The sequence below is a fragment of the Nilaparvata lugens genome, chromosome 3 (genome assembly GCF_014356525.2).
Source record: "Nilaparvata lugens isolate BPH chromosome 3, ASM1435652v1, whole genome shotgun sequence".
Lineage (NCBI taxonomy): Eukaryota > Metazoa > Arthropoda > Insecta > Hemiptera > Delphacidae > Nilaparvata > Nilaparvata lugens.
Window position 1 is genome coordinate 39,234,814 of NC_052506.1, and position 15,398 is coordinate 39,250,211.

Here is a 15,398-nt window from a genome sequence, read left to right on the forward strand (position 1 = left end):
TTTAGGTTCATATAGATACGGTAACGTGGGAAGACTGGATATTCTGTAATATAATATATTGTTAATCTGATAAGACCCACTCCGGGTCGTCGCCCACACACTCACCATTGATTGAGTAAAAGGGGAGTACTGTATATATGTTATGCCATAGCATTTGCGGATCTGCTAAACTTGATAGCGCTGCTAATGTTTGCCTGTGAGCCGTCGTCAGCCGTCCTTTGCGGAATCTCGTATAACGGGACCGGCCCTCCTCCACCCCCTTCCTTCCATCCATCATTCCCACTATGCAATATTGTCGCTCATAGCCATTGTTTTCCGGTCCTGTTTAGGCAGTTTGTATTGCCAGCATATAGCTGCTGTCCAACTTCATTTCATTATCTAAGAGCTATTGTCAAAATATTTGTGACTTTCCTTTTATTTCTGATGCCTTTTACAATATAACAGCAGTGTTCTGTTTATTTAAATAGTTCCGAATCAATTTATCATACTCGTACTGTTTGATGTGTTCTGTGTACTTAAATTTTGTACCATGTTTGGAAATCGAATATTGAATCATTGAACTGAAATTAGTAGAAATTAATTTATGAATTTATTGTAGTTTTTGACATAATGACCCGTTATTACTATTGGTTCTATAACGATGAGTATAGTTGACTGATATAAAGGAAAATAACGATGAAGGTATACAAATTTATAAAGTATACTGATATTGAACATGTTGAAATACCTTGAAAAACAAAACAAATATAGGCCTAATTATGGAAGATTATGATTTGCAGATTTGAAAACTTGAGGGTTGGTTACTATTTACTAACTACTCGAAATTCTTGTGATTCATGTGGTTGTATCCAATGAAATAATCAGACTCATCTTGTTTCATGTGTTTCAAACAAAATATAATCATGAATTACATAAATTTAATATAATAACAAAAAATTGGACTTGAATTGTTGGATGTGGAATAGAACCTACCTTTTTGGGAATGTTACTGTTTGTGAGAAGAACAGCTTTGGTCTAAAACTGTTGGTCTCTCTCTCCCAGTCATAACAATATGATTTGTAGTCTAATTGTATTGATAATCAATAATTATAAAAACATGGTGAATCTTTAGTTTTAGATAGTTTCATAGCCATGATGGCAATGGAGCACATTGAGGTCTTATAGCTGTTATTGAAGGCCGGCTAAAGCTAGAAATTATTGAGCTAGTTTGTAACTTATTGGACAATTCTAGTTAATGATGCTGTTAGGTCTCGATTAATTTGATAGTTGGGAGTACAGGGGTAGTATATAGTTTTAGTCAATCCAAAATTAGGTTCGTAAATAAGTGTTGTTGTAGTACAGTCGTTGAATATGGGTGATGTGGACAGTAGTATCGAAATCATCATCATGATCGTCATCGATTCGTTGCGTCACTGGCCTTCGCCAATTCCCAGCTTGTATTTCAGCTGAATGTGCTGAATTTCGTGTGGCAACTAACTTTTTTATTCGGACTGTCAGTGGTCGGCAGTTGCGTTAGGACAGTGGCTGCTTGTTGCTCGTTTCTGTCGTTCTTCTTGTTGTGGCCAAAACGTAAGGAATCTTTCAGTGTATAAGTTGGGTCAAGGTATATTGATTTTTTTTTAAATCAATCAATCTCTCTATTCAAGACACACAATGTCTGTACATGAAGCTATTATTATTTTACTTCCATAGAAGTTGCAAAGGATCAGTTAAAATCTAACCATCCAAACAACCGAATTTACTAAAAACTACTAGAAAAATAATGAATTTGACTAGTGATTTCTAATACTATTATTTTGAATCATAATGACATTAATAATTTTTCAACTTTGAGAGACTGCTTGTAATCCAGATCTCACTCTTCTGTCTTGGAATTAGAGAACAGATTTAGGAAATAGAATCAAGATGAACAAATTTAGAGAAAATGTGATTTTGTTGAATTATAAATAATGTCCTGAACATTATTTTTGTTGATTGAACAACATGATATTATTAGTTTTCTTCTAAAAATAATCTCCAAAGTTCAATCACATTGATATTGTTACGGTGCCTATGAATCTCATCAAGGCGTAATTAAGCGTCTATACTTATCTTTTCAAGCAAATAATTGACGTATTTCCCAGCTTATGAACGGTGGAACGGTCTAGAAATTTTTTCTACAAAATAGCACCATTTTGATCAGGAAAACTAACAATCAATGTGGCAAGAATTTATTTTATAATATTGCTTAGGTTCCACGAGGGAGTTATGATTTTATTCTAATATAACATTAACAGAAAGCATTAAATTGGAAGGAACCACTATAAAATTAGTTACATTGATTTGCTTCTTCAATATTTGTTCTATAATCTATTGATAGATTTTTATTTCAAATTAAGAGTTTGATGTATAATTTTATTCAAGTCCACCTAATGAATTTGCAAATCTGAAGTGTTATGAGAACATTACAGTATTTAGTCTGAAACTCAGTTCCACTCAAATTGGGGTAAGAATCAATGAAAGATCCAGGGTAGTTTTCAAAATAGTCCTTTTTTAGTTCAGAACTTCTAAAATTTGATTGTTGAACATCAAAATCGGTAGTGGTTTTAAGCTGAATTGAAAATTTATTTAATGAAAATTTCATTGTCGGGTATTACAGTCCTTTTCGAAGTACAGTACTGTACAGTGTTTTATTGGAAAGATGATTGAAAATTATTTTGTACTATTTTATTTCATTCACAAGGGTAGGGGTGGCCGTGATTTATATCACGTTTTACTATCTGGATAAACTTCAATGGTTGAAGAAGAAGGAGAAGAAGTCATGGCTGAAGAGGAAGAAAACAATAATTCAGCTCTTGCTTCGGCGGCTGAGTAAGTTCATGTGCTTCATTATTTTATTACCGCTTTCTCTCTCTCTCTCTCTCTCTCTCTCTCTCTCTCTCTCTCTCTCTCATGTGTCACAACTTGAACCTAAATTGCCATTGATTGTTGACTGTACATCCATTGATTTCGCATTTGTTCTACGTTTTACTCGCCTTTGACACCATGATCTTCGAGTAGGAACTGATTGAATGAGAAAAAGTTAATAAATTGTTTGTCTTGAACTTGCAATAATCAGGCCATATCTATCAGGTCTATCTAGTTCACTTTGTACTTGGCGCATAAGGAAGACTCTGTCTCATATTGTTGAAACGTAGAGTTGGCTATGGAATCATCTCTAAGTTTCACCTTCATTTTCAATGTAGATAGTAAAAGGATTTTCCTGGTTTCCCGGCATTCATTTGCGTGTCATTCATATCTATTCACAGACACATTTGTAGTAGTTCATTAATACTCTTGCAAACCAGTACATCACACTTTAGATTCTGTAGATTAATCAGAATAGTGGTATCATTCATCCAAAATAATAAAGAAGCAAAAGTAATTATGAAATTTAATTTACAACTCTATCTTGTTTTTCTTTTGAAACTGTTATAGTTTCTGTAACTACAGTAAGTCTGCAAATACTGCAACTTCAGTACAGTATTTTTTCTAATACAATCAACCAGATTCATCTCTTCACTGATTATCAGTATATAGATGATGAATAGAGACGAGTGTAAGCATAAGCAGTCTACAGCAAAAATCTCATTATATTGCCGCCAGCCCATTCTTGAACTCAGCCCAAGTCAAACTGGTAACTTCAATTTGTTGTTACTAACTCGATGGAATCACGATATGCTTGCCCTCTCAGCTATTCTTTTTAGTAAACAGTTATTGGATTTTGGGAAATTCAGTTTTTCTTGAATTATTAATAGACATTTAATCGCCAAAACTGCATATGGTACAAGCCATTGAATTCATTCCAGTTTCTTTTAAAATTAATGACTAAATATTAAGGGCTTTTATCAATTTGAAACTTATGCACTCAAACATCATTCAAATCTTGCTTGAATGTGGGGACTTTGTTACGTTCCAGTAAGCAAGCTATGGCAATCATCAATAATGAATAATAAATATTATTTTTTGTCAGAAATTATTCACCTCACTTCTATAAATTATATGCTTTCCAGTATTGTTGTTCATCTATCTTTGAAATAAGTAACTAACTTGATTCCTTGATTGATTTTGGAAAGTTGAAATACGTTGAAACCTCTTCTACTAGATTTGGGGCTTAGATTATGGTTTTGGAGATAAGTACTGAAACTTTGAATCGAAATATTACTTACTGCGTACCACATATTTCATATCATGGCTCATTCTGCAATGTAAAGCTAACCGGAATGGTCTTCAATAATATCAAAAGTCATACGACATTGTATTTCTTACAGCTTTGATATTGTTCTTTAAAAATGTTTTAATTTATGTGAGTTGTTGATCTAAATGATCCATTATATTGTAATAGTTTTGTGGTTTTGATAAATATGTTTTGAATTGTAGTTTTTGATATGATGCATGTTCAATTTTTCAACCATTTTTATTTTAATGATTAATAAAATATTTACTATAATTTATTTTTAAACATAATTATTTTTACTTTGAAAATTATTGATTTATAAGAATCAATCATAGATTCATTATAATATCAAAACATGACTTCTTTGACGAATAAAATGTATATGGTATATTTGATTATATAAGGTTGCAGTTTTATTATTCCATGCTTGTAACTTACATGCTATATCAAGTAAGATAATACGTATTTATTTATTTACAATGCAAATGACACTAATTTATTAACATTGAAAGATAAAAATAATTAGGTAGTCCTTGTGCTAATAAAATCCTTGATTTATAATACGCATATAGGTTTCAACCTTCATGTATTAGATCCTGATGCCAACAGGCAATCTTGAACTCTTTAGCATCTTTATAATGCTTACTTTGCAGGTTGCTTTCTATATTTTTTTAAGGTTATCCTGCATTTCTCTGAAGAAATGGTTCTGCAACTGATCTCAACAAATCTGTTCGCTTCGAATACTATTCACATTTACATTGCCAGCACTGAAGTTGCTTTCAAAAAACATTATTAATAATGTTTGCCATTGAATTTAATTGCGCATACAGATTGCCCAACCAAAAGACACTACATATATGCAGTTATTTAACATGATGCGTATAATGGATATGATTTACATGTTTTATGATGGGTGGTGACTTATAGACAACTGTTCTGTTCTGGTTAATGTGATCTGTTTTAGCTCTAATGTCTTGATTGCTTTGCACTCTGTTTTGTGTTATTCTGTGTTTTGAATGTGAATTTGTTGACATGTGGCTTGTTGTAATATGTTGACTGTTTTGTTTGACAGCAGCAAGTGCCTTAATGAAAAGAAAAGGCGGCAGCAGGAAAACCACCACATCGAAGACTTGGCCGTCCTCCTGCAGCACGAGGGAGAGATGAACTCTCTCTCTGTCAAGCCAGACAAGTGCGCCATTCTTGAATGTACCGTCAAACAGGTAACACATTCATATTTATATAAATACAATTATTTGCGAAATTGGAACTAAACCCAAAACTGAAGGTCCTTTCATCTGCCACTATCATCCCAACTCCCATTACCCAGGCACAGAGCAAGTCCACAGCCAGAGCAGAGCTCATGTGGCCAGCAACATCCCCGATCTATAGTGATCGTTCAGATCGCAGTAAAACCTATTGTTTCATCCGAGAGTATAGGAAATGAGTTGACCGAATAGAATTAATTATATTTATAATAAAACATTATTGTGACAAGGACTCTTCACCATAAAAATCAGTTATTTAGTTATTTTCCAACTAACCAAATTCTGCTGAAATCTAACTTGTTTCTGCTAAACTACCACCTAAATTCTAACTAGATATGTTATGCTTATCCAGTTCAAAATTAGCAGAAATCAATAATCTTTTCATACTGATTGTCAGATCAGAATATATCTCCATATGAAGGAAACAAACTTCGTCAAGTTAAATAGAGAAAATTTATTGTTTTGAAATGTTTGGAGTGTATGTTGTAGAAAGAGATATGGAGGAGATTGATTCGTTATTGCTCAAGTAATAAAAATCCAGCTGAAGAGCAATATAATGTTTCTTTGTTCAGAAGTAGTTTTGTAGCCGGATAATTTGATGAATAAAAATAGACATAAATTAGAAATAGTGGCTGCTTATAGCTTATTCAGCGCAAACCGATGTTTGTAATATTCAGTAGATTGTCCTACTTATTCATCAATGTTTATATAATTAAACTGTAATTGATTCCAAGTTGATAGTATTGTGTAAACATATATTGTTCCGTGATAAGAATAGATTTGTCGTAATCTACTCTGATGAATATTAGCTGCAATAGGAAATTATAGAAGCATACAAATGACCCATCAAGTGATGCAATCTGCATTGAATCACCATTGTTCGTTACCAGACTGAGTTGTCACTTGAAATATTCATTTTATTCATAAAATGTCATAGATGGCCTTATTATATTAATCTGTGGGTAAGACTGTTAGATATCTGTAGAATAGATATCTGTTGAAATTGAGAAATCTTTACGACACATATTTATTTAAAAATGTGATTATACCAGCGGTTATCGTGATATATCCTTAGTTTAGAAGAGTGGCGTTTTCTCGGAACTCCCATTGGAAGGTGGCTCTTGTTTGCAGCTCAACTACCTAACATTTAAAACCTTCAAAATCATTTTATGAATATTACAAGTCCAAGAAGGGCAATAAAATGCAGTGTAACCATTCAATAGTTTTTTTATAATGGATCCTAATTCCTAAATCGATGAGAATAAGTTGAACTAGGCTATATCAATGATAATTGACTCATGTGAATTAATCACAGCTCACAGCCATAATAATCTATCAATTTTGTTACGCCGTACATCTCTTGACGCAAATACACAAGTTAAAAAAAAATGCTGATTCTCGTATTTTTTGCAAATTAAGGTGATTTCTGAACGCAATCAGTCTTGTCAGTTTTCAATGAAAGAACGAAGAATTATCCGTTTTAGATTTTCTTTCATTATCATAATGATTATGAATTTACATCCAGAAGCCAAGTGTTGTACATTATTTCAAAATAGTTTTTTTTATAGAAGTTGTGAAAAAGACCCAAATAGGAAGTTTGGTAGACTACAATTATATAAATCCATAAATACATTCGGCTGTTTGAGTTAGTTAACGGTAATATCAATTAAAAAAAATAGTTCAGTGAAAATGAAAATTCATAGCATCCTCTTATTAATATTAATTTCAACATTAATTTTAACAAAATATGTTTCGTACTCTTTAGAGTCATTCGAAACATGTTTTGTTAAAATAAATATTAGAAGGGTATTGTGATTTTCATAGTACATAAAAGTAGCCCAGCCCTTAATAGAGTACACCCAGTTTCTTTGTACAATCACAATAACAACAATCACATTCACCATCAAAGAGAACATTATTTCTTCAAGTTACAAGAAAATGTTTTTAGTTTACTGTTGTAGAATATTTATTTATTAAACCAATTCAATAAATCAGTTTATATTTATCTTAGGTCAGTGTATTTCACCGAATTTCCCTTTTTAACCGGTTATTTATTTTTTTCAGATTGGAAAAATTCAAGAGAACTCGTCAGGAGACGCAGTGCAACAAGCTGATGTGTCATCTTCGAAGCCAACCATTCTACCTAACGACTATTTCGGCAATCTCCTCCTAGAAGTATTTATCAAACAAGTAAAATTTTATTTATAGAATATCTGAGTACTACCTTGGACTACCTACTAATCACAAAACTTAATTTTTCTTGAGGATAAAAGCTGTCGAATATTTTAAACAACTTGGTCTATCCTCAATTCATCCTGAAAACAAAATATAATTTGATATTTAGTCATTCTTTGTTTTCTCATTTATTTGAAATGTCATTCTTATTGTCTTTTGATTGAATCACAAAATTGTAAAACAATGTACTTGCAAAAATTCTTCAATTCACTTAGTGGAAAAGTCAGTCCTTCATTACTACTTGTAATATAGAATTCAAATAATTCAGTACATAGTCTAACTACACGGGAATCTACCTCTACATTACACTTCTCATCACTCGAAAGAGGAGAAAAAATCAAAACGCTGGCACCAGACCAGCAGAAGGATAAACCTTTTTCGCTGTTGGAAGCAGGCAGTTCAAAAGTAATAATTGAGCATTTATTTTATAATCTCCTATACATTGACAGTATCCTTATCGTTGTACAAATAATATCTTTTATGCTTTACTAACATCCACTTTTCGCTTTTTATTTGAAATATTGCCGGTTTTGAAAAGGAAAAATATATTTTGCATAATGTTTCTTCAATATTAAAATCGCACTTTTCGCTGCATCCAGCAAAAATGTGGTAGGCATCAAGTTTGCTACTAATATAATATACCGTACAAGTGGGTATGTAAAACTCATACTCATTATTGCAGAACAATTAAGGAACCTACTATCAGTTGTTTTGGAAGATTCAATTTTCAATTAGAGAAGAAATAGAATTTGTATTGAGTCTTTGAACTATGAAATTTATGTCAAGAATTATTTGCTGCCACATAAGAATGATTGATGATCGGAAAGTATGTTTCCACGTTGGATGTTCAGGAGTGTAGGTGAAGATGAATTTCGAAATTTGAACTTTGATATCGAAGTAATTTTTCAAGAACGAAAATATCAATTTTATCGTTTCTATTAATGGTGATGGATCAGGTGCGAGGGGCTGTCAATAATTGAAATTCTAATTGTCAGTAGATTGTTGTGTATTATTTATTATTGAAATGTTGGATTCATGATGAGCCTTGTGTGATTGAAACCTGTTCTTTACTTTGAATCTGCATGGATTTTAAGACATTCTACGGCCAGGTATCTAGGATACTCAAACTATTGATTCAACACGGATTTATAAGTTTTCCATGATTGGTATTTAATGAGTAACCTAGAAACCGGGTCTATAACAATTGAGATAATTTGAAAAAGAAATCGACACTTATAATAATTATATAAGTATTGCCGTAGGGCTCCATCACACAGTACATTTGTATAATCATAATCATGTATGTTGCTTGCCTATTTGATCAACTCTTATCAAAGATATGATCCCTTGTTAAACACGTGTCGTGTTAGACTAATATTTATTATATTTGATAATAGATCACAGTATTTACAAAATTGTTGATCAAAGATTTCACCAGATATATAATCGTTCAATTCAATTCAACACAATATACATAAAATGGATCAAAATTCAAAACATCACAATCAAAAAATAAACTTCTGATAATAATAAATAATATGACTGTGTAATGGGGCCCTTGGATGAAGGAAATGTTGTGCTTGGAATCGGCTTACATATTATACAAGTTTTCAGGTGTTGCAGACAACTAACTCTACCAAGCTTCTCTACTAGATAGAATCATGGAAGCGCTTTTCGCAAAAAGAAACTTCTCTTTTCCGGTAGACTTTGACTGTTGCAGACCAATAATGTTAATTGTGTTGTAAGTAACGTTGAGGTGTTTTCATTGTCTAGGCTCTGGATGGTTTCCTGTTTGTGGTGAATCCGGACGGCAAAGTCGAGTACGTGACGGACAACGTGACGCTGTTCATCAAATACAAGAAGGAGGAGATCTTGGGCCGCAGCATCTATAACATCATCCACCTGGGCGACCACAACAAATTCGCCACCATCGTGCTGGGCATCTCGCAGCTGCACAACACGCAGCAGGAGTCGGCCGTGCAGCTGCAGCGCAACCGGTCCTTCATCTGTCGCTTCAAGTCCGACCATCCCACCCAAAATGACCCCAACCATGATCCCAACCACTTCAGCGACAAATACGAGTATTTACAGGTAAGGATCAATAGGTTTTTGATTTTGCTGCTTCGGGTCATAGAGTATTTACAGGCCACAGGTGAACAGTTACATAGTATCAATATCATGGAAAGGTTTTTTCCAATGTAACGTCTTCAATGTCTGATTCAGGCAATAAAAGCCTAATGAAGGTAACCTAACCTATCTTATCTAACCAATCCTTTTAAAGTGAGCTCTTAATTTTGAATTTACGAAAGTTGGTCAGCCAGTTTGAGTCAACCAAAGAGTCATAAGCGTTTTTAAATAGAGAATAATCACAAACAAATTGTAAATGAGAGACTTGATGGTGAACTGCTCGACTGGACCAATAGAGGACCGACTTCACCAAATCGAAGTAGAACCGTTACAGAAGTTTTTACGATCGAAAAGCACTATTATAGAAAAAAAAATCATCTTTTATTATAATAGATACACAAATATTATGAGACTGGATGCATGGATAGACTAGATATAAGTGAACTGCAGCTTCAGTTGATTTTTTAGTGTATGAACAATTAGAATGAATCATCTAGATTTTTGTTACTTTCCTTGCCCTATTACCATAGGTAAGGAAAGTATTGCTTTCCAAAAAAAATTAAGGTACCCCAATTTCTTAATTTCTATACGTTTCAAAGTCCCCTGAGTCCAAAAACATGATTTGTGGATGTTGGTCTGTGTGTGTGTATGTGTGTGTATGTGTGTATGTCTGTGAACACGATAACTCCATTCCTAATTAACCGATTGACTTGAAATTTTAAACTTAAGGTCCTTATACCATAAGGATCCGACAATAAGAAATTCAATTCAAGATGGCGGAAAAAATGGAGGATAATTACTAAAAAACCATGTTTTTCACGTTTTTCTCGAAAACGGCTCTAACGATTTTCTTCAAATTTATACCATAGATAGCTATTTATAAGCCCTATCAACTGATATGAGTCTCATTTTTGGGAAAATTGCAGGAGCTCCGTAATATTCTTGAGAAAAATGGCAGATAATTACTAAAAAACCATGTTTTTCACGATTTTCTCAAAAATTACTTGACCGATTTTTTTCAAATTCATACCCTGTATAGTTATTTATCAGCTCTATCAACTGGCATGAGTCTTTTCCCTAAAAAAAAAACTAATGGGGGATCCACCCCATCCTTGAGAAATGGACGTTGTAACCTCCTTCTAGTGCATGAGGTAGGTAGGTAGAGCAGTTTATAAAAATAACACAGTCATAGTCTAGATATTTCATCTGTAGAACAGCTGTTTTGACGACTTTTGAAAAAAATCATCGAATTTCACAATTTACACAAAGGAAAAAGTACTCTGAAAACAATTATAAATGTACACATATAAAGTAGTCTGATCGTAGTTGCAAATATTTTGCCGCCAATCGTCATTATGTTATTCCCCTAAATTATTCTCGTCTAAGAATGAGGCTTACAGTTCAATGAGCAAGGAAAGTTGTGTGAGTGTACCACACCAGATTTTTCTTAATAGTAGACTTATTTTATTTATTTGGAAAATTAAAATTAAAAACTTTTGCACTATTGCAGTGCGATTCAGTGAATTCATGGTAATATTACCTTTTCAATGCCAATACTGTTGATCTTCAATTCAATTCAAAATTTATTTTGCACATCAATACAAAAATATGACAAAAAGTAATTGTTTGTTTACATAATTTACCTTATGTATAATTACAGGAATAACTTCAATTGATAAATAAAATAAAATAACAATCAACTAAAAAATAATAGAAAAGTGTAAAATAAAATGCGCACCCCTAGGCATAAGCCCAAATGAATATTTTAAATGGTACTCAGAGGTTTAGGACCGCCCGCCCTAACAAATTTATCAGAATTTTATTGTATAACAATGAGAAAGATATACCTACATAATGTGTTACGGACTAATGAACTATTTAAACGAATGACAAATGTGACACCAGAATAATATATTTAAGATGGACAGTACAAAAAGACTTGAGTAAACTAAAGACTAGAAATGATTGAGAACCGGAAACGCTTTTTTGCCCGTTGTGCGAACGCTATTTACACATTTAACACAGAAAAATAAAACAATATATAATGAGAATAATTGTTTATTAGGCACTTCCGAAAGCAAAACTGGAAGGTCATACATAGCTCTAGCAAATCTGAGGTAATCTGAATATCAGGAAATTTCCAAGTATTTTTATTTTTTGTTCTGATTTGTCTAAATAATCTAAAAGATTATGTTCAATTATGTTTTAATGTTGGAGGTTGAGTTTATACTTTTATATTCTTCCAAATGACAATAGGATGATATTATTGACCGAAGTGAGGTCTAAGATTCAAGTCGACGTTTTGGCATTTCTCTTAATGTTTGGATGTTTAAATGTTTATATGTTGCGCATTTACGGCGAAACGCGGTAATAGATTTTCATGAAATTTGACAGGTATGTTCCTTTTTAAACTGCATGTCGACGTATATATACAAGGTTTTTGGAAATTTTGCATTTTAAGGATAATATTAAAGGAGAAAGGATCCTCCTTCATACGCCAATATTAGAATAAAAATCAGACTATAGAATCATTCATCATAAATCAGCTGACAAATGATTACACAGATGTGTGGAGAAGCCAGTCTATTGCTGTATTTCCATAAGGTCTATAGTTTCAATCAAGTACTTGTGGATGAGAATACTGCGTGAGGTCTACTGTTCACAGAACTACTAGTCATAAATGTTTTGATTCTTGAATAATAAACACAAATAATGAAAAGTTTTTTGATCAGCTGTTTTAGCTCACTTGAAATTTGGGCAATCTGGATGTCAACGTTAACAATGCTTGTTGTCGACTGCGGAAATTTAGGTTAGAAGTTCTTAGTAGCACATCCTACTCCGGAAATCGAATTTGAATAGTTTATAATATATCTTATCTGTATTTCATTCATCCAAATAAAATGATAGTATCTTATTTCAGAATACTTTAATTCAGTTTTAGAAGCATAAACTGATTCCGTTTCGGAGACTATTTGTAAAAACGTTCAGCACCAAGGATATTGCCCAAGTAGTTCCAAAATTATCCACCAGGTTTCGTGATAAACGCAGTACTATGAGGTTAGAGGTTAGATTCCATCATACTCTGCAAATTGAATTTGAATAGTTTATAATATCTTATTTGTATTTCATTCATCCAAATAAAATGATAGTATCTTATTGCAAAATACTTTATTCGATTCTAGAAGCATAAACTGATTCCGTTTCATAAACTATTTTGTAAACACGTTCACATCAAATCAGAATCAGCCGACTTCAAGGTTATTTTACAGCCCTAGGGCCGTAAAAATTTTACCGGCCTGGTCAGAAAACAATCATTTTCGGTCTCTATGACGCACGAAAACCCGCTCATTACATCCAAGTGGGGCGAAAAAGCATGTTCAGTTTGTTCCAACCTAACCAAATCAAACAATCATGATCATTTAGGAAAAAGTTACGTTATCTAGGATCTCAACCCTTTTAGGATTGTTTTTATCAGTTGTATAACATTAATCCATTTGTGTGAATGGGATAATTGATGTCAAATCTAGTTTTCCCAGTTTTATAATCGATGAAGTCCAATGTGTCCCAATTTTTATTAGAAAACTTAGAAAACCGGATAGATAAAAGTAAAGCTATAAGATATTATGTTGATAACACAATAACTCAAATTTGTAGTTTTTCAACATTTTCAATTCCAGGTTCATACTATGGACCAAATCTTTCCTGTCGACCAATAATTGTGTATGTATCCAACCATTGTGATATGTTTATTTGTGTTCAGGTGTCGTCAACTCAAATGCCACTGGCTGACCAGACCGGTAGTGGTGGTAGTGTGAGTGGTGGGGGCGGTAGCGAAGGCGGCGGCGGAGGCGGCAACAGCAGCAGCCTTGTGGATGGATACAGTGACAGCGGTCGGTGCATAATGTGCATTGCGCGGCGCATCGAGAAGAGCATCGGTCCAGTCGAGCAGTTCACCATTAAGCTTGACCGCAATGCAACCATCCTCAATCTAGACATACAAGGCGTATCAAACACATACTCTCAATACCTCAATAGGGTGTGTATTCATTTTTTAAAACAATAGAAATAATGTAAGAAAGGCGCTAAGTAACTACCTTTGGTAGTAGTAGCATATGAATTTTTTGAACAAGTTATAAATTAGAATAAACACATAGATATTTATTGCAATTTACCACAACTTTCATGATTTCGGAGTCTGCCAGATGCGGACGAACAAAAGAAGTCTGCTCCAATCTAGGATTAGGCCGTTTTAACACTTATTGTCGATTACTAATTTGTAACCTCACTTAACCTCCAATTATAATGATACAAGAGAAATTCGTTAGCACAACCTACGGGTATATCCATGAGAAGGTATAATGGCAAACGTTCGCATAGACACAAGTTACATACAGATGCCGTAGGACAGATTGTCATATTTCACAGGTTCCTATCATGTTGTCGTCAATCCCTTTTTTAATAATCAATGGGGGTAATTGATGGACTCCAACTACATAAATCCACTAGTACTTGAGTATTCTGTTCCTGGTAGACAATATTCTTTTCATATTCACTTATCGTTGATCAATATTACTTTATCTTCACGACACCCAGAATGTCCTCCGGTCGGCTGAAAATCAGCTGTTTGTGAGAATTAGGCGATCTGAGGATATTTTGGGCGTAGTGACGATAGATTAATGTCGCTCGACTAAAGGTAAATGTGAAAACGGTCTTAGCCGTATAGAATACGGTATACCTGGAATAAAATACTCAAATACTAAAGGATCTACGTAGTTCATCAACTCATGGATTTGGAGTAACCCCAATTGTAGTTTACTAAGAGAATTTACAACAATATGATAGAAATAATATGAATTATGGCAATCCTGTCATACGTCATCTCTATGGAATTTGTGTCTATGCGAACGTTTGACATTATACCTCTTGTCAAGATGTCAACGATATAGATTGAGTCTACAAATTTTCCCTGCACCAAATGAAGGTAAAGTCATGTTACATATAATTATAATAATTGTTGAAGTTATTACTATTGTAAGTTATTGCCGTTTCTTAACAGAACTTCCCTATTACCGATTAAAAGTATCGATAGCTAATAACTAAAAAAATGTGAAAGTGACATAATCTAGCTACATTTGCTCTGTTGTATGAATTATAATTGGAACCGATTTTGGGCTAGAGCCTGTGGCTCTTTTCCGGAAGCTGTGTAGCTCTGAATGATAGAATAAATAAATAACTAATTATTTTTGACTTTTGAAATTACATATTTTAATTTGATATTATCGATAAAAGTAGATGTTCAGTTCTTAAAATGTTCCCTAGTATGGGACTAAAGCTCATTTCCTTTCCTAATGAACTTGTTTCTTGCTTCCAATTCGGGTATACATTTTTTCGTGTATTTTCACAGGGCTACTTGAGGTATTTTGTAGAATCTCTTTATCCGATACTATTACGTTGTTGTTGCGTCTCAATTCTCTATTAGGGTGGCCAGTAACGACAGAACAAGTGTGTTGAACATGTGTTTACCCACATGTCGTCATACATTGTTGTGACATCACAGCGAAAAGCTTCTAACAAAA

The 15,398-nt window shown here is 33.3% G+C and overlaps 1 protein-coding gene across 14 annotated transcripts in view; it reads left to right on the forward strand.

Annotated features, from left to right (window-relative positions):
- The window catches only part of LOC111059730 (nuclear receptor coactivator 2), a 354,078-nt gene that overhangs the window by 308,620 nt on the left and 30,060 nt on the right, over positions 1-15,398 (forward strand). For 7 of the 14 annotated variants that reach the window (XR_005570757.1, XR_005570758.1, XM_039423755.1 and 4 more), the window contains exons 3-6: positions 5,268-5,415; positions 7,525-7,650; positions 9,469-9,786; positions 13,583-13,858. Coding sequence is in view for 12 of the 14 variants with exons in the window: in XM_039423755.1 (XP_039279689.1) it covers positions 5,268-5,415; positions 7,525-7,650; positions 9,469-9,786; positions 13,583-13,858 (868 nt within the window). In the remaining 2 variants the exon portion in view is untranslated. Of the gene's footprint in view, positions 1-1,502; positions 1,570-2,722; positions 2,851-5,267; positions 5,416-7,524; positions 7,651-9,468; positions 9,787-13,582; positions 13,859-15,398 lie in introns of those variants that run through there. The other 7 variants (XM_039423757.1, XM_039423752.1, XM_039423760.1 and 4 more) reach the window with 4 other exon arrangements.